At 39.3% G+C, this 21,397-nt stretch overlaps 1 protein-coding gene across 2 annotated transcripts in view; it reads right to left on the bottom strand.

Annotated features, from left to right (window-relative positions):
• Positions 1-21,397, bottom strand: part of efl1 (elongation factor like GTPase 1) — a 105,795-nt gene that overhangs the window by 7,938 nt on the left and 76,460 nt on the right. For both annotated transcript variants that reach the window (XM_086025846.1, XM_086025847.1), the window contains 3 exons: positions 18,420-18,549; positions 17,868-17,994; positions 5,813-6,017 (listed from right to left, as the gene is read on the bottom strand). In XM_086025846.1, the coding sequence (XP_085881972.1) occupies positions 5,813-6,017; positions 17,868-17,994; positions 18,420-18,549 (462 nt within the window). The remainder of the gene's footprint in view (positions 1-5,812; positions 6,018-17,867; positions 17,995-18,419; positions 18,550-21,397) is intronic.

Here is a 21,397-nt window from a genome sequence, read left to right as displayed (position 1 = left end):
ACTATAACTAGTGATGGGTTGATGATACCTCATATAGTGTATTGACACAGTACACGAACTGTGTTGACACTGTATCGATACTGTGTTGCTCAGTCAACACTGACCTTTGCTGTACATGAAAAATCATTGCAGGTCACATTATGTAAAAAAGGATAAACTTGCATGCTGACCCAACATTATCTTGTGAAATAATATTAAATCTTTATTCAATTGCTAGTTTTGTACTTAAAATGTGGTCTTTGTATATTGTATTTGCTCCATTTGTTTGAGTTCAAAATCTGCTTGTTTGTGTAAAGGCTCAAATGAGCATGTAATATATATAAAAAAATTAGCTAATAAAATTAAGAGATAACGTGTAACTTATGTATGGGATTTTGCTAACCAAAGTGTTCAATCTCTATCCAACAAACCCACAACATGTCGATACAGTTTGCTTCCTTATAAACACAATTTGACATGGCACAGCCAAACGACACACTTCCTGTATTGCTCACATGATTTTTTGTTAAAGCGATACACGCACCATTACGGGGTTTCACTATTGAGATCTCGGCACAGTGCTGATGCACCAGCGTTGCTCATCCCATCACTAACTATAACTACAAATGTTTATAAGCACATATGTATACCCAGTAGGGCAGAACGATTTATCGTTTTGGGACCGAAATCGCAATCTCAGACAACATGATATCGAGATCGGAAAAGATGCAGTTTCTTTAAAGGGCACTTATCCCAGGCGCTCACCATTAGTGGCATTACTGTGGATAGTTTTTTTTAAAAAAAGCGTTGTCCTACTACACGCTGTCACCCGTATTCCCGGAAGTCATTTCGTTCGCGGCTGATCGAATGCTAGGCGCCAAGATAGCCTGGCCTGTAGCAGCACAGTCTTTATTCATACTATGTAAGTCTGTGCAAAGCACCCACCAGCTGCGTTCTGCGCATCATCTCCTCCGTTGCGACAAGTAAACGACCCCACTAACAAGTAGCATTTGCACCACGGAGGCGAACAAGGGCTCGCTAAGTGTGCTAATCGCTAAAGTGAAATTCATAGCCGATAATAGCAAAATATGTGCTTAGGTGTACAGTAGACTTTTTACTGAAGCCTGACTAGAACCGCGTAAGGGTGGAGATCCAGCAGTTATGAACACAAATGTTGTATTACATTCAACACGTGTCCAGACAAAAAAATCAAGCAAGGGCTACATGAGCAACTTAGCACACGCGTTAAACTGGCCGGAACTCGCCAACGGCCTAAATAACCCAATCACAAATAATGTCATTGTGATTTTTACACTCACCATTACTGTTAGGACTAAAAGATTCGAATAATACCATTATATGTATTTCAAGCCATACCGCTAAGCCCTCAGTCTCTGAAGCAGTTAAGTTTCTGGCAAAAATATGGGGAAAATATTGACTTATGTACAAGGAACATTAGTACAAAATGTAAAACATTTTGGGGGTAAAAATTGATTTTTATATACACAATTGCACATAAATGCATATTTATACTTAAAAACTTGAAAAAGGACTGCTTCCTTCACAAAACCCCTTGAGTGTCCTTGCATTATTACAGTAATAGCTTTTAATGTTTTGATGGTATAATGGCATTTTGTGTCATGTTTGTAAATGTTACTGTACATTGTGACTACAGTATTGCACTGAAGCTTAATTTCACGAAAATCGCAAATTAAATCGAAATCGCAATCAGTCAGAAAAATCGCAATACAGTTTTTTCCTAAAATCATTCAGCCCTGATACCCAGAGATGTGTTATATGTAAGCTAAAAGTGCCGTAAGTGTATTTAAATCTGGTCTGTGACTCTATGTAAAGGCGTCGAGAAAGTATGACGCAGCAACTTAATGTATTCTTTCGTTCATTTCTTTTTTGCTCCTGGGAATTTGCGGATTGTTTCGAAATTCATTGTTGTGTGTGGTGTACAATGCATGATGAAACAAGCAAGGTTAGTAATATTGGGGATCGACGACTATGGCTGTAGCCCTCCGTTAAAATGGTGCACGTTAATCGCAGTTAGGAGGCAGCCATCATAATGATTTTAATGCAATTTCGTTGAGTTTAAATTTAATTTAGTTAAATTGCAAGATATACTCATTATGTTGTTTAAAAGATTGTTTATTATGACAAAAGTACTCTTCTGAATAGAGAGCAAAAGCTCATGTGTTTGGGAGACACACAAGTGATTGATGACAGTGTACATGATTGATGATAGAACACATGAGTAAAAGGGAAATATTATTTTCGTATGTATTTTTGTTGTAAAACAAGTTTTGTCCATTTATGTGTATTATTTTTCATACGTCCAGCGTACTCCAGAACGAAGGATTCTCAATATATCTGCCAGCGGTTACCTGGTCAGGATCTGCTACACTTTTTTACATTAACCTGCAAAAAACATTAACCTCCAAAAAACGCCAGCTTTTTGGAGTTCCCAGGCACTGCTAAGTTCAAGTTGTATAATACCTTATACCGTATTGCTATTGCACACTCACGTCCACATATTACTACCTACAAAATACATTCAATCAGTAATTTGATGCTTGAATTGATGAAAAGAGTACAAAAACCAAGCCAGTGACATCCGAGTACTTCAAAGTCCGCGCTCATGTGAAGCCCCCATCGTGTCCCCAGCCTTTGAAACATCACAGCAGCAAACACACCTGCCCAATACAATATATCTTCATTTTGGCTCCTACACCTTGACAAAATGCCTTCTTTATGGTTTAACCCAGCGCCCGTCTCAACAGCTCCCCAAAACCTAAGGTCGCCTTTGGAATTATCCTTTAAACCTGAAGTTTCCCCAGAAATTCAACACAAAATGATTAATATCTCAGCCCCTGTAGCAGACAGAAACATAATTGCAATATAATTAAAGAGCTTAGACATGTGGCTTTCACACAGGCAGAATTTATTATTTACTGTTTCAATCGGAGATGTAAAAATAATGTGTCAGTGCAAGAGACGCACAATTTTGATAAAAAAAAAAATCACGTGGTAATTACCATCCTCTATTCTGTTACAGATGTCTAGATTATCATTGTCTACAAACCATATATCACTTTCGACTGGTTCCACTGGTCGTGCACGTCATCTATATATCACTGCCGTTACTTATCAGAGCTCCCGGCGAAATGAAACGGAGACTTACCTCATATGTGAGGGGGGTCTTTTTGCAAAGAAGCATTTCATCAATCCATATTGAACAAACAAGACAATGTAATCCAGCAAACTTTACCATTTTCACTTGTTATTGTCTTAAAAAAAAAAAAAGCAGCATTCAGCAGACGGAGGACACATCATCGAGTTGCACACACCTCCGGCTGTGAAATCGTGCTTTATTTGAGTATTTGCTATTTTCACCGCTTTAACATTGATTAGAAATACATAAAAATGACAGACTAAGTAGGGACGGACCATTAGAATCGATTTGTGATCAAAATGAATTTGACCATATTTGGACGTCCAAGGTTTTCTCCCGACAGTGACTATATAATTTTATTTTAATATTATGAGGCCACAATAAATAATCTTACACCTTAAGTCTGACGTGACGTGACTACGTGATGTGGTGCGTGTGAATCTTAAGGCAACTCTGATCATACATCGGGGTGAAAAAGGACAACTTTGAGGGATGTTTTCATGTGTCTTTGTTACGTGTGAAAATACTTTGTTACAGCGTACTTTAAGAGAAGTACCTAGCTGCTTTTACAGTTTACCAAAACACACCGCCTTAAAAAATAAATACAAAATGAAGGTTTTGGAATGGTCCATGGTCCTGGTCGAAGTTCGAACTTGAATCAAATTGAAAGACCTTAAAGAAGTCAACCCAAAAACATTTTTTTAAGAATATGTTCTATACAGGCCCACTATTTGAAACCTGACATTCTGATTATTATTGAGTTTGTGGAATATGAGTTAAGCAGCAAAATACACCAGTGTTTGGCCATCTCAGGGTCGGCCATTTTGTCACTTCTGTCGACTGAAAATGACATTACAACTGCTCAGCGCTCAGGTAACGACAATCATAATTCAGCTTCAGAAAACAGGTGAGCTGTGATTTGTTGTTACCGGAGTCCTGAGCAACTGTGATGTAATTTTCAGTCGACAGAAGTGACAAAATGGCCACCCCCTGAGATGGCTAGATTTTCCTGCTTAACCACAAACTCAATACAGTAAGTATTCTCTAGTAAGGAATCATATTTGCATTGTCCAATCTTTCCTTATAACGGAATTTCCTTACATGGGAAACGACTACGGTACATGTCCTGTATAAACGTGCAAGTATGTTAACAAAATACATGTGTAATAAGTTAACAACACAAGCAATATAATAATAATAAAAATTTTATTAAACAAAAACTGCACTATAAAGTACAGGTATATGAACAAAATACAGTACAGTATAACAAACATGGTCCAAATACTGTTGAAAAAATATACTGTAACACCAGTGCAGTACAGTACTGTACTTAACTAGAGTAAACTGTACTGTATTTTAATGTTGACTTTTCTAAGACTTAGGAAAAAAAAATAGTCTATTTTGAGTTGTTGTGTTGGCTTCATTCTTTGCTGTATGAAAATGGTTGTCTGCGTATCATACAGTTTTGTTGCTAATTGCAAGTAACTGTCCCGTTGATCATCACTGATGTCTGGTGATTCTTGTCTATACAAAAGGACATGTTCATTTACGCCACTGTACTTTGTCGAGCCGCAAGCAATTTCTTTTGAGCAGGCAAACTGCTGGAATCGCACTGATGCAAATTTCAGCAAAACGCACGCCAAAGAAGTAACTTACATGTCGCCGTTTTGGATCCGATGATGGCGGAGCGGTCAAAGTTTTTCCATAGTATCGAGTGGGAACTGCTTGAGTTTGCGCTACTGCGGGCTTCGCTATGGCTTCCGGGTTCCGGATACAATACCGGAACTTCATTGTAAGGAATCGATCGTTAATGTAATATAGTAGTAGAACATTTAATGCATACGTTTTTTTTTCCGAGTGAGGGAATTTCCGTTTGATCTAATGATGGCGGAGGCGTCAAAGTTTTTCCGTAGTATAGACTGTTTGAGTTTGCGCTCACTGCGGGCTTCGTTATTGGTTCCGGGGTTCCGGATACTGGAACTTCCGTTGTCAGGAATCGATTGTTAATGTAAGATAGGAGTAGGAAATTTAATGCATACGTTGTTTTTCCGGGTGAGGGAATTTCCGCTTGACAGAGGTCCGTAGGTGGGAAACTTATTGTATTAATCAGAATGCCTTGTTTCATCAACTAGCCTGCAGAGAACATATTCTTGAAAAAATGTTTGGGTTGACTTCCACTTTTAAAAGGCAGTTCATTCTCAAAATCCTCCAGTGTTGTTGAATGAAAGTAATTCTGCAAGGAAGAGTAGCCAACACTCAAATGTGAAAGTCTCATTGCCAGTGAAAAAAACCCGCATGATTTCGGTTGTTACTGCTGAGGGTGGCCCGAACAGTTAATCGGTTTTGGGGGCAAGTACTTTTTCACACAGGGCCAGGGAGCTTTGAGGACAGTATTTTCTTTTCCTCAATAAATAAAAATCACCATTTAAAAGTGGCATTTTATATTTTCATGGGTTGTCCTTGTCTGATATTTGTTTGATGATTTTAAACATTGAAGGTGGGAAACTAAAGTAAGAATTTGGAATGAGGGCTAACACTTGTATAGCCAGAGAGAAAAGACAACTGAAAATCCTCTCTACAGCCCTAGAACAAAGTCATCAAGCATTCCCATTTTTATCACAATGGCATCCTTAGGAATAAAAAAAGGTTCAGAACCTGCGAGGTCCGAAGGCCCAGATATTGTCCACAGCATTCCTCCACTTCCTTCCCTGGAGCAAGCTTGTCAGTTGGGCCTTGAGGTCAGCGATGGCATCCAAGGTCCGAACACTAATGTCGAGCTTCCTACCTTCCCTCAAGGACATATTGACTTGTTCTAGAGTTCGAATTAGTGCAGAGCTGTTCTCCAGAAGACAAGTCACCTCTGAAAAAAATGATTCATGTTAGTACTGCAAACTTGACGACATACACAGGAGTGATGATAGCGAAAAGAAATACACTCAGCACCTCTGTGTATATTTTACTCCCCCAAAAATCTGTTAAAACAGACATGTACTGCAATACTAATGACAAGCTACCAATGTTAAGAAGGGTGTATAGTTCAGGAAGATCACTATGCAGTAGTGTTTTCAATACACGCTGTATCCGATACTAATGTTATGTAGGGGTGTAACGGTTCACAAAAGTCACGGTTCTGTACGTACCTCGGTATGGGGGGGTCATGTTTCGTTACGGGTTCGGTACAGCAATAAGTCTCAAATGCATAAGACTAGGTTTTTTTTTTTTTTAATTTAGTTTTAACAGAGAGGAAGCTACAATTCAATTTGCTATGAAAAAAAAACATTCCCTGTTATAAAAGCACAGAATAAAAACTTGCGCATTAGCGTTGTTCATAAATAATAATAATAACTAGAGCTTCAAGCAGCTATAAAGGGCCCTCTCAGCCCTGGCAACGTTGGGGTACCGGCACGTCGGGATAGTCGCACATCGGAATTGAATAATTGAAACTGTCACGTGGATCAAGTTACAGCAGCTTTTATAGTCAAGGTGAGTCCAAACTTTGAAGTAAATTCAAAATGGCGGACTTCCTCTTAGGTTTAACATATGGCACCAAAAGGCTTTTTTGTAGTTCTTTTCCTGTTTTATATACTATCAAATTTTCATAGATGTAGGTGAAGCTTGCAACCGGGGCCACTACTTATAGATTTTCTTGGGGGCGGTAGCGAGCCATCTTTTAAAGATTGCACAATTGAATAATTAATTATTGATTAATTTAACAAGCCTTCTATGTGTGCAAAGTTTCATGAGTTTTCGTGCATGTTTACATTCTCAAAATCATCATTGTGTTATTGGCAAACAGGGCGTTACCATGGCAACAGCTTATTGCAAAAAATCTCATACTTCGTGTTTTAACATCATGAAGGCCTAAACACTCTTCCGAGCAAATATGAGGGAGATCTGGCTAACCTGCCAGGAGAGAAACATGAAAGAATAAAACATGTACTTCATTTAGTCAGTGGGTGGCGCTCCCACTACGATGAAAAGTTAGCTCGTAGATGTCTTCAGGTGTAGACTGTCATCGAATGTGTGAAATTCTTACATTGTAATGTGGATCACATTGCAGGTGCTTTTAAAGTCAATGTGATACCGAATTGTATTGTAAAGTAAATTCAAAATGGCGGACTTCCTGTTAGGTTTAGCACATGGCTCCAAGAGACTTTTTTGTACGTCTAGGCCAGTTACATATACCACAAAATTTTCGTCAATATAGGTGAAACGTACAACCGGGGCTGATTTTTTAAAAAATTCTAGGGGGCGCTAGCGAGCCATTTTTTTTACAAATTGCACAAAAAAATAAAAAAATATTGATGATTTCGCCAGGCCTGATGTATGTGCAAAGGTTCATGAGATTTCGAGCATGTTCAGACCCTCAAAATGAGCGTTGTTTTTTTTGGCGAACTGCGTGTTGCCATGGCAACAGCTTTTCGTGAAAAATTACAAATTTCGTATTTTAATATTACGAAGTCCTAAACAGTCTTCCGAGCAAAGATGAGGTGTACTCGGTTAACCAGCTAGGATTTTACATTGTAATGTGGATCACATTAAACACAGGAAAACACCCTTTCTTGTATGGATAGAATGAGGTTACAGATAAAATCAGCAAGGACTTGCCAACTAGTAACTTTAACTTAATTATAACTAAGAGCAGCAAAGGACAGCTCATGCTCCATCACGGCTCTTGTGTGATTGTATATGACAGGGACCACGGTCTTACTAATAAGCGCCCGGAATGGAACATTGTAACGGGGTTCCATCATGTTTAATAAATGCTTGAAGCTCGGCTCCTACACTAAAGCATATGGGTGCATAGATGTTGCTATGTATATGCCGATTGCTTCAGTAATTACTAATATCTTTGGCGCTGTTTGCTTTCATTTCTCCAGGCTGCTTAAAAGTAGCGGGGATAAGTTGTTGGTGTTGAGCGTGTTTCCATTTTCTACCCCTGGTAACTGTATCCGCTTGATGCCGTCTTACATGTGTTAGCATTTTAGCGTCTTCCAAGAACGCGCCGTCAGACGTAGTTTAATTAACGCATTTTATTAGCTGTGGCGACCCGTGAGGGGATAAGCCGAAAGGATAACAACATTAGTCCAACCGGCTACTGTGGGCCGCAGCCGACGCCAATACAGTACAACCGTTAAGTTCACAAAGTGTTACGGCTCCCTCTCCTTCGTCCTCCGCTCCTCCTCTCTCGCCTGCACCCGCTCCCATCCGGCGAGCCGCGCGATGCATTCATCAGCCTCGGAAACTACAAAACTCGGCAAAACACAAATTCGACCACAACATAGATAACCCAATTCGTTACAGCATGTTTGAAGTGTTACTTGCAACATACCGCACGGAGGTCGAACAAGCCAACAAACAGTTGAACAACAAATGTGGCGGTCACTTGGTCTCAGGCATGACACTCATGACTTTTTTTTTTCTCCCACCAGACGTATTCGTCATATGACTGCGTGCTCCCAACCGCGAAGTAGGGGTGGGCGATACTGGGAATTCTGATATCAATCCGATAAGTAAATACAGGGTAGTATCGGCCGATACCGATATGATCCCGATACTTTTTGCTTGGAAATGTTATGATCCCCCTTGAGTTTGTATATTATGCAAAGCTGGGCAGTCTGTCCCTGGGCTGGACCGGTCGGACCCTCCGGCCCGGCCGGATGCCCATTTTGGGGCGGATGGGTGGGGGGTGACAAATTTTAAGCATGGCCGGAAGTGAATTTTAGTCCGGCCCACTAATCGGCCCTCATGCGTGTGACGTGCTCGCGAGGCGGCCAAATTTCATCTCAGCCTCGTCGGTGAAAGGCTTCTTTTTAGGCTTCTTTCAAAACAACTTGTGTCCGGGAGTATATTCAAGCTGCGCGCAGCACTCAAGTATGGAACATCATGCACTTTCCTACTTCCGAAATACGCCGTCGCAAAACTGCTGTGTAATGGTTTGCTGGCATGCTTTTATTTTGAAGACCGGGAAGTGTGAAGGAGGGAAAGTGTGGAAAATAAGTAACTTAATGAATGCTTGCAGACTTGTCGTTTGTTATATAACGACAAATAATTATACAATACGACAAAACCAACCCCAGGGCTAGCAATGGAAGTTAGTACACGCAGCTGGGTAAGTACGTGAGTAAGTGGCGCGGGTTTGAATAGTAAGTTAGCTAGCTAATTCTCTTTAAATAAACCTCTTTCATTAGCATCCCTCCTGCGGGGCATCATAAACCTTTAAAAAAATTATTTTTTTTGGGCGACAATGTTCATGAATAAGGCCGGGGGGGTCGCGTTTTGAAGCATTAGCTTCTGCCTGTGCCAGTATATATATATATATACATATATATATACATATATATATATATATATATATATATATATATATATATATATATATATATATATATATATATATATATACACACAGTATGTACAGTGTTGGCCAAGTTACTTCCAAAATGAAATGTAATGTATTACATATTACTAGTTACTTGCATGTGAAAGTAATAAGTTTCTTTACAATATTACTCTATTTGTAGAGTAATGGATTAATTGATTTGGATTTAATTTATTTAATAATGATTTCAAGACCTTAAAAGGAAAATGCAAGGTAACGCGTTACAAAACCTCCAACACTATATATATATATATATATATATATATATATATATATCTATATATATATATTTTTTTTTTTTTTTGTAATATTATTACAGTTGCTGAGTCGGGTAACGCGTTACAAATTTCGGGACTATAATACATATGTTGACATCTGTATTTTACATTCAACAAGTAGGTCTGTTTATAACATCACTTGATCATAAGTTATTACTTCCAGCAAAACTTAAATAAAATGTTCCTGTCGCACTTGGAGCTTCATGTAAGAACGTGAGTGCGCGAGTCGATTCTCTGCCATGCAATTCGATTGTCTTTACACCATTGACAACACTCAACAGGGCTGAGAAGTTATTGTTTGTGACAATAATCACTGTCACGGTTTCATAAAATAAAATGCAAATCATAGACACAAAATACAAGCAGGAACAAACCTAAGTAAAACGAAGCGAATAAACTGCAAAAAAATAAGTACTGTGCTTTTTAGACATGATTTAATGAACTTAGTGCCATCAATTGCCATATGTAAAACGTAGTGATTCTGATTGGCTGTTCACAATCAAAATGCAAATCATCTGCCGGTGACAAATTACGTCACGCTACGGCACCATCAATTGGACAAACTACAATAGACGCCATTATTAGAGTCTGATGCGCTCGTTTCTTATTTACCTTTTTTTTCAAATCACCTCGAAACTTTGTCTCCATGTAGTAAAAGAAAATTAGAACTAACTGAACTTTCGTTTATTATAAATAGAAAAAATAATAATGAAAAAGGAAAAAACATTTAGTCAGGTCAGTTTTGACTTCAATACATATTTTTGCTTTTATTACACATGCCCTGTCTATGTGTTTTTATCCATCTACCTATCTATCTAGCTATCTTGGTAGACCAAATTTCGATTATATGTTATGCATCACGATTATTTGTGTGTAAATGGCAAATGGACTGTCACTTGTATAGCGCTTTTCTACCTTTGGTACTCAAAGCGCTTCACACTGTACCTCATCTACCTCCTGATGACGCAGCATCGGGAGCAACTAGGGGTTCAGCCATGCCGCCCCCAGTGTGTAAATTAATTTGAGAATAATGATAATTTCATTTGTGGTTTACAGTCTGTGATTATTTATTTACTGGACAAAATATCAGTTCCAATATTTATATTTAAAAAGTAAATCTTATTGATACAAATATTGATCAAAGGTAGTGACGTCCCACCACACCATAGAGTCGGAACGTTTAATATTATAGACCACACTATATAGTTAAATATGCTCATAAGTTAACTTTGCCAGCTAGAGTATGGCAGTAAATTTTGCATTTTCCTTTTAAGCTCTTGAAATCATTATTAAATGTATACCCCATTTTTTAAAAAGTAACTTAAAAGTAACTTAAACTTGAGTAACGCATTACTCTACAAATAGAGTAATATTGTAAAGAAACATGTTACTTTCACTTGCAAGTAACTAGTAATATGTAATATATTACATTTTGGAAGTAACTTGCCCAACACTGTATGTGTATATATATATATATATATATATATATATATATACACACACACAGTATATAGTATATGTATACATACAGTATATAGTATATATATATTATATATATATATATATATATAATATATATAGTATATATATATAAAATATATATATATATATATATATGTTTGACTTTTTATTAAGAAAAGTCAAGAGTCAAACATACAAATGTCGAAAATACAAATGTCAACATGACAACTAACCTTTAACAGTAGAAAAAAATAAAATACTTCTACTACAACTGTTTCAGAACTAAAGTCAAGAGAGTCAAACTAAAAAAAGGAGCAATGTAACGAAAATACAAATATAACAATGTCAAGTTGACAACTGTAACACCTTCCATTGCACAATATTTTGAAAATAAAGTCAGAAAGTGCAAATAGAGTAAACAATACAATGTAAAAACCTTTAACACTATAAAAGATAAAATACTTCTACAACAACAACTATTGTTTTTGGGCTGAAAAGCCTCTGCCAAAGTACGTTGTCTCTGTGTCTGCGGGGGTTTTCTGGCTTGGGGATCCCCCCTCCTCCTCCTCCCTCAACTTCACTTGCAGCACGTTGCTCTCTGTAGGGTGAGCTTTTTTTATATTTAGTTTGTGTAAATTCTTGGTGTTACCACAGTAGCGGAGCACTTTATTACACAAATCACACTTGGATCTGTCCTTTTCTGTTGTTGTAAAAAAAAGTCCACACCGCGCTCTGCTTCTTGTTTGGCTCTATATTGCTCTAGGTTCCGGCCGCTCTCTCACTCTCTCGTCGCCCTCTCTGCCAGAGAGGGGCGAAAAGTGTGCCTGAGTCACTCACTCAGGCAGAGTAGCAGGAGGCGCTGGGCGAGAGGGACATGGGGGGGGGGAGAAGCTGCGCTTTGAACGAAGTATCGATCCCAGGACAATAGTATCGATCCGATCCAAATACTTGCTTAGCATCGATAATATCGATATTTGGATCGATCCGCCCACCCCTACCGTGAAGCCTGTACCGAGACTCTACAGGGCGAATACAAAAACCGTTACACCCCTAATGTTATAGTATCGATACTATGCTGCGCGTGCCTGCAAGGTCCACCGTGCACACTCTGCAAGCAGCGCAGCTTACCCGGTAGACAGCCTACGGCAGTCAGGAGAGTAGGGTTGCCAAGATTAGCCGACTAACCACTACGACGATCAAAATCGTCGCCAAGTCATTTTAATAGTGGCCGCGTCGTTTATTTATGTAGTTAATTATTTGCTGCTGTGTTTTTTCTCTCGAATGCCTCATCTCCCACTGGCAACAGAGTCCGAAGGTCCGGGCGCATTTCACAAAATTACTTAAGATGATGTAAACTTCCCTTTCATAGCAGCACAGCGGTGATAAACATCTAAAAAGGAAGCACCTTGTGTCTGATGGAATGCCGCACGCAATGTCCTGTCTTGATACGCTAACATATTGTAGTGTCTACTGTGGATTACGACCACACAGTGTTGCCTTTATGAACATCTCAGTACTAACAGAGCTGGGCATTCCGATGAGGACGGACGGGTTCGGAGGACAATAATTTTCTTGAATTAGGACGGAGGGACAAGGACGGAAGGGTACCCAGGTCGCGGACTGAGGACGGACCGGCAAAAAAGGGTCAAGTGCCTAGCTCTAAGTACTAACATAACATGACCGATTTGCCTCAAACCCTTGATGGCAACACCTAGCAATAAAAGACATAACCTACCTAGGTCGTTAGAATATATTCATTTACAGTGCTAAAAAATGATGTTCCTCCTAATAATTTTTTTTCCATTCCAGGTGCATAGCACATTTTGAATGTGTAAATATGAGAGAAGTAAAGAAAAATCCGTTTTAGGTTAGGTTAAATAAAAACAGAATTAAAAATCAATTCAAGTAGTTTTTCTTTTTTTTTTTTTTTTTTTTTGTTTCTTTAGTTGTCTTTGCACAGTGCATTTCACAAACTTTACTCATGTTTTCACTCCCTTCTATTACTGAAAATTAAAAAAAAGGTTGGTGCCCAAGTAGGGGTGGGCGATATGGGCCCAAAAAATATATATATTGATATTTTTTTCAAAAAACTCGATAACGATAATTTGACCATATTCTACAAAAAATATTTTAAATCTGCACTTGCTTCACAGACCAATTATGGATAGACAGCGTTTGTGAACAACATATAAATAAATTACTAAATATAGCTTCTGCAAAACAATGATATTCTATGACAATATTTAACAAAAAATAACAAAAAATTATGTATTGACTTTCATCGATTTTTGGGAATATTTATGTCATTTGACTGTCTCTGCTGTTATTCCATAATGATGTGACATTTTGAGCTGCAATAAGTACTGGTGTACCACTGCCAACTACGAGCAATCAGAATGAGAAAAAGATGTTAACTACAGCAATCATAATGAGAAAAAAATGTATTTGATATGTGACGTGTGAAGAAGTGTCACCCAGCGAGGGAAAAAAAAAGACGTCGTCATGACAACACCCATTCTCATACTTTGCCCAACGTATTCAGAATAAAGTTGAATAACAAAACTGTAATTTCCCGAAAAGTGCATTTTCCCACTCATTCGTCGCTGTGGTATGTAGACTTGTGACTTTATTCATGTTTGGGTGTATGCTGGCGTCACACTAATAAACCGTCGTAGTTTGTACAACATGTTAACCGATCATCCAGGATGACATGTTTGACTTGCTCGCTAAAGTATTGAGTGTGTGTGTACGTGCGTGCGTTTATATTTGTTGGTTCGACTTGGCGACTGTTTTCCGAGTGTGTGTGTGTTTAAGCTTTTGTTTAGCGTGCATGCGCGGTCGCCAAGTTGTCCTCGTAATCCATATGGCTCGTGGTGCAACAGAATTGCTCTTCACTGTGACCGTTTTGGCACATCTAACAATGTTATTCCCACCGATGTCAGTCTTGTCAACCCCAAACCATTTACAGACTGTACAGACGACGTGGACTCGCGCCTTGCTATTATTCCCCGCTGGACACTCCTCCATACTTGAAGCTCGGCTGCAGTGCGGACAGAGTCACGTGACCGGGTCCTGCCCGCTGATTCAGCAAATGATTATCACTTCCTCCTCCTTCAATGCGCACTGATTTTCCAGCATTTCATCATACTTTGCGGGATTCGACTGACTCGAGTCAGAGGCAGTATTAATACTAGATAATGTAAAATTACACATTGTGAAAGCAAGATTGACGATGATATCGATAACGATATATATCACCCACCTCTATTTACAAGTATTTTTGGGGGTATTTATTAGGGGTATAACGGTTTTTGTATTCGTCCCGTACCGTCTCGGTATGGGCTGCACGGTTCGATGCACGCAGCAATCCGACGACAATATGTCTGATGGGAGGAAAAAAAAAAGTCAACGCCTGAGACCAAGCGACCGCCACATTTGTTGTTTTAAGGAGAAATGGATCAAATTAAATGTAGAAGAAAAATTGTGAGTGCGGGAGAAAGCATGGAGCTCGAAGAGCCGCCTGTACTATACAAATCAGCCATTTGTGTAGTGTATTGCATATATAGTATAATCAGCCGGGAACATTTCGGCTTCCGTACGGCGGCGATGGAGTGCGAGCGGTGGAGCGAACAAGAACTGTGCGTCGGCGTTTTTCAACCTCCGTTTGGTATATTGCAGGTAACACTTCAAACATGCTAACATATGTAAGACGGCATCACCCCGATACAGTTAGCGGGGGTAGAAAAAAGAAACACGGTCAACACCAACAACTTATCCCCGCTACTTTTAAGCAGCCTGGAGAAGTGAAAGCAGACAGAGCCAACGATATCCGTAATTACTGAAACAATCGGCATATACATAGCAACATCTATGCGCCTATATGCTTTAGTCTAGGAGCCGGGCTTCAAACGTTTATTAAACATGCTGGAGCCCCGTTACAATGTTCCATCCCGGGCGCATATTAGCAAGACCGTGCTCCCTGTCATATACAATCACACAAGAGCAGTGGTGCAGCATGAGCTGTCCTCTGCTGCTCTTAGTCATAATGAAGTTAAAGTTACTAGTTGGCAAGTGCTACCTAACTTTATCTGCAACCTCATTCCATCCATACAAGAAAGGGGGGTTTCCTGTGTTTTATCTTTGTTTTTATTATTATTATTACTATTATTATTTATGAACAACCCTAATGGCCAAGTTTTTAATTCTATTTTGTGCTTTTATTACAGGGAATGTTTTTTGGTTTATAGAAAATCGAATTGTAATTTGCTCTCTATTACTAACTAAAACTAAAAAAAAAAAAAAATTATAATAATTAAAAAAAATAGTTTTATGCATTTGAGACTTATTGCTGTACCGAACCGTGACCCCCATACCGAGGTACGTACTGAACTGTGACTTGTGAACCGTTACACCCCTATTATTTATAGGAAGTGTCATAGTATTGGTGCAACTCTGTGAGAGGTGGGCGATATATATCATTATCGATATCATCGTCAATCTTGCTTTCATGATATGTAATTTTACATTATCGAGTATTAATACTGCCTCTAAAAGCATAACGACTCGAGTCAGTCGACGGCCGCAAAGTATGAGGAAATGCTGAAAATCAGTGCGCACTGACGGCAGAGGAGGAAGTGATAATAATTCGGCAAATCAGCAGGCAGGACCCGGTCACGTGACTCTGTCCGCACAGCAGAGGAGCTATTTCAAACATAGAGGAGTGTCGAGCAGGGATTCATAGCGAGGCGCGAGTCCACGTCGTCCATAGTCTGTAAATGGTTTGGGGTTGACAAGACTGACGTCGGTGGGAATGACAATGTTAGATGTGCCAAGAAGGTCACCGTGAAGAGCAATTCTGTTGCACCACGAGCCATATGGATTACAAGAAAACTTGCGACCGCGCAAGCACGCTAAACAAAAGCTTAAACACACACTCAGAAAAGAGTCGCCGAGTTGAACCAACAAATATAAACGCACACGCACGCACACACTCAGTACTTTAGCAAGCAAGTGCAACGTGACATCCTGGATGATCGGTTAACATTCAGTTTACACACTTGTAGTCCGCATCATTCATAACTAGCCTGTATTCCCGAGGCATGTTGTTGCACAAACTACGACGGTTTATTAGTGTTATGCCAGAATACACCTCAACATAAATGAAGTCACAAATCTCCATGATGAATTAGTGGGAAAATGCACTTTTTGGTAAATTGCAGTTTTGCTATTCAACTTTATTCTGAATACGATGGCCAATGTATGAGAATGGGTGTTGTCATGACGACGTCTTTTTTTTCTCTCGCTGGGTGGACACTTCTGTCACACGTCACATACCAAATACATTTTTTCTCATTCTGATTGCTGTAGTTATCACACCTTTTTCTTATTCTGATTGCTCTAGTAGTTGGCAGTGGTACACCAGTACTTACTGCAGCTCAAAATGTCACATCATTAAGGAATAACAGCAGAGACATTTAAATGACATAAATATTCCCAAAAAGGTCAGGGGGCCGACAGACAATATTTCTGAATATGGCCGGAGGGTCGAGGCCGGAAGGGTAACCAGGTCAAGGTTGGTCAAGTGCCCAGCTCTGGCACTATGTTTGTTTACACAAGGAAATCATACTTGAATTTATACATTTGCACCTTTTTTTAATTTTATAACTAATTTTATTAATTTTGTTTGGTCCAAATGGAACTTACATTTATTTGTCTTTACATTTTTTAATTTTAAACATTTTCTTGTTTTGTAACAAAAAAACTGTGGCGAACGCTCCAACTGTACTTAAAATACATAGTTGATGCAGAGGGACATCAATCGTGCTGTGTTGAGCAATATCAATCGCTCTGGCTGGAGAAAGGCACAATTAGCTGGAGGTGGCCGCCTCTAAATTTTGAATGCAGGAAAAACCCTGCTCAGTCACACACACATGCATGCATACCCACCCACACACACCTTAATCAACATCGTTTAATTTTGTGTGGAGAAGAAAAAATGCAAAAAAACATTAGGTAGTAAAATAAATGGAAAAAAATGTCATGTCAATTTCAGACGTAAAGAGTGTTGGAGGTGTTTGGGGTGACGAATGAGCATTTTAACATGGCTGATAAAAGCTCTAAAAAGTTGATTTAGCATAATATGGGGACTTTAAAATAATGTACCGATTTAAGCCCCCACCCATTTCTGGTTAAACCAGGCCCACTCCTAGTTGGCGCACCCACTCCGAGTACAGATACAGAACATGAAGATGGGTGAACAGATACAGATACTGGCGTACTCGCTCATCGGTAGTGCTAACCAACTTGGCAAGCATGCAAACTAGGTAGAAAGTCGACACAGAAACATGTAAATGCAAATTCATATCCGGAAATTTCGAGGTGGGGCTGAAGTTATAGACGGGATAGTCAACGGATGGAAAGATATAAGATATATATCTACCGAAAATGGAATTTAAAAGTCACAACACAGAAAAATGGCGCCAACAGGACTACAACTTGCCTGAGCATACTGTATGTTAAACAAAACATAGTACCTACTTTATTGAGAATTAGTGAGGGCTATGGAAAGTCAGTAATTGGTGCGTCTTACCCTGTGGCAAAGAGACTGCACGGACGCTGACTGTGGCAAGTTTATTTGGAGTGGTGAGTGTGACCAAACCACTGGTGTCAACATGAAGTGTCTCCAAAGAATGACCATGAGGACCTTCCTCTTTTACCTAACAAACATGTACATGGAAACACACATGACAATTTTCACTTGTTTAATGCTGTCAGCCCAAATTGGCTACAAGCCTGACAAAATCACCACTGGAATGTTATTTGCTTTCATGACAAATCAAAAACTGCTCATGAGAAAATATTTTCAAAAACTGGAAGCTGCGAACTGACTTGGCAAGTAAAGCAGAATAAAGTCCATTGCAATTCTCATATGAGAATAATTTGGAGAGCTGAGCTTTACCTCCCTGTGGATTTGAATCAAATCAGATCCTCCCTCCATATTTTTTTTCAAAACCAATTTTAGAAAAGGTTACAATTGTGAGAGCGACAAGGTTGAAAATCAACCACAGACTGAATTGAGTTGATCAGTTTTCAAAATAAGCCACGGCTCAGATCGTGTAGAATACCAGAGAGGTTCACCCACCTGGTGAATGACGGCCACTTTTTGCTGCTTGCCAAGATCTTCATTCACCATGTCCACTTTTGGGGGGCGCACCACTGTCTCCCGGAATGGAATGATGGGCTTAGAGGCGCTGATCTCAACTTTAGCAAACCTTTGAAAACAAGTTAAAATCTTATGTTGGTATGTTAAATATTGCCAATAATGTAAGACGATTACTTGTTGCCGCATATCTTAACCCATTTAGGCCGAAGGCGCCTGGCTCCTCAGTTCCCCAAAACCTAAGGTCGTGTTTGGAATTACCCTTGAAAACCTGAAGTTTTCCAAGAAATTCCACACCGACAAAATAATTAATATTTCAGCCACTGCAGCAGACAGAAACATAATTCCAAAATAGTTTGAGAGCTTATACATGTGACTTTCACACAGACCCGAGTTTATTAATCTTTACTGTTTCAATCGAAGAGGTAAAAATAAACTGTCAGTACAAGAGAAGCACTATTTTTATTTTTTATTTTTTTAAATCGAGTGGTAACTACTATGCTCTATTTTGTTACAAAGACATCAATACAGTCATTGTCTACAAACATATATCTTAACCATATATCACATTCGATTGGTTCTACTGGTTCAAAGTCCACAATCACGTCGTCTATATCACTACCGTTACTCATTTAAGAGCTCCGGAACGGGAACGGGAGTGAACGGGCTGGAGAGTTTTTCATTTACTTGTGCGTTAGGTTAAAGATCAAGCATGAAGTCATTTCAGAAAATGCCAAATGAAATCGTTTTATGTCACACGTAAAGTAATTAAACAATCATACATGATATAAAGCATGAAAAAAAAAATCATTTTTTCATTTCATCAGTCTTTGTAAGCTTTTGTGATCATTTAAAATGTAAAACACGGTGCTGCCGGTTTTACGACAGTTGTACAGTCGTGCGGCACCTCGACGTCTGAAGTGACGTAACGCGTTTACAATTAGGTCTGATGGGTATAAAACAACATTATAATGGCAAAAGTTGGGAGAAAACGGCAAAGTCCCATTTGGGATTATTTGGATTATGATTGTGTCTTGGACAAAAGCAAATGCATTGTCACGGAGACGGGTCTCATGTGCGGCATATTGCTCAAGGGGAAAAACCCAACGAATCTAAAAGTATATCTTAGGAGTACTCACAAGAATGTCCACGGAGAATACCTTGACAAACTAGCATCTCTGCAACCATCCCCTGATAGCGAAAGCATATCCCAGCCAAAGAGACCACTGTGACTGTAATGGATTTATTCCACCAGCAACCAAGCTACTGGTCAGTAAACACGCAGGAATACCATAAGCGGGAGGACGCACTAGTTAGCATGTTTATTGAAAATGGCATGTCTAAAAGACTGTGTGACTCGATAGCATTAAAAAAATTCAGCACTACACTGGAACCAAAATTTAAAGCACCCAGTGCTGCTAGAGTAAATAACCTGGTGGGGGCTAAGATGGATAAGGCAAAGGCAAAACTTACAGAGATCATAAAGGAGGCGAGGAAATGGACCCTTTGTGTGGATGGTTGGAGCAAGAGAGGATTAACAGCATCTTTTATGGGTGTGTCAGCGTGTTTTTATCATCCGCCCAGAGGCCAGGTTCACCATGCCTTGGTTAACCTACACAAACTGGAACACCCAATCACTGGGGAGTCAATCGCTCACTGCATCGATAGTACATTGGATGCATGGGGTATAAGAGAAGACAAAATATTGCTCACTGTGACAGACAATGGCTCTAACATTATCAAGGCTGTCCGACTGCTCAAGGATAGAATGCAAGAGCAAAGTGGGGATTCAGGAGATGGCTCTCAGGCCCAACCAAGAGATAATGGACATGGACAGGATGAACTTTGCATCTAATCAGATTCGGAGGAATAAGACGTGGAGGATGAGGAGAGTGGAGACCTTGGTGACTATGGTTATAGTGATATACATTTGTTTGTGAAACTATACCAGCTGTCTGTTGGTTTATATGAGCCTACTGAAACATTTTCAACCCAAATCATGTTGATACTTTACATCATCATAATTGTAGTTCCGTATAATTAAAAAAAAACAAAAAATTGCAAATAATTATGATAACACATTACATGTGTCAAACTGTGGAAACATGTTTATTGATCTCACAATGTATGAAATTAAGAAAAAGAAATACAAAGTTCACTGCTAGATCCCTGTTCTAAAATTAAGTACAGTCATTTGTAGCTAATTATTCATTTATTTTTTTCATTAAAAAGTAGGGTTTTGCATTTGATGCTGAAATTAATTAATTGTTTGTTTTCAGTTTTTTCTGCTTTTTTAAAGAACTTTACTTGTCAGATGATGGGTAGAACAACAAATTCCAGAGAATGCCATGCCTTGCCCACACTCTTCAGCTCACTCTGAAAGATGCCATGAAGCTCTTGGCTTGAATGCTGATTCACTCATTAGAAGAGCACGTAAACTAGTTAACACTGTGAGGAAATCTTCAGTGGCAAATGAAGCAATGATTAAAAAGTGTGGAAAAACTCTCATCCGATTGTAGCACACGCTGGAACAGCACTTTTGATATGCTGATAAGACTACTGGAGGTCAGAGCTGAACTAAACCTCGTACTTGAAGATTTGGGGATAGACCCACTTCTCACAAGCGATTGGACCAAGATGGAGGACCTGGTTATTCTACTTGAACCTTGTGCCATTCACACAGACCAACTTCAAAGTGACAGTCAGCCACTCTCACAAGTAGTACCATGCCTGCTCAACCTTGAGGCACCTTGAAGCCCTTAGTTCAAGTATTGCTAAAGTCCTTGCGAAAACGCTTTGCCACCTTTCTTAGCCCTGATTTCCCACAGTTTGGTGCTACACCAGCTGCCTGATGGATCCGAGTGTTTCGATGATTCTTCAAACAGATGACACAGTGTCACTGAGGAGGGCGGCAGAGTCTTTTGAGCAGAACATGGCAGCTTGGTATAACCCCTACAAGA

The sequence above is a fragment of the Filicampus tigris genome, chromosome 3, assembly GCF_054856515.1.
Source record: "Filicampus tigris isolate MCC_2025a chromosome 3, RoL_Ftig_1.0, whole genome shotgun sequence".
Lineage (NCBI taxonomy): Eukaryota > Metazoa > Chordata > Actinopteri > Syngnathiformes > Syngnathidae > Filicampus > Filicampus tigris.
The sequence above is the reverse complement of the archived record's forward strand: the minus strand, read 5'-3'. Positions and strand labels throughout refer to the sequence as shown.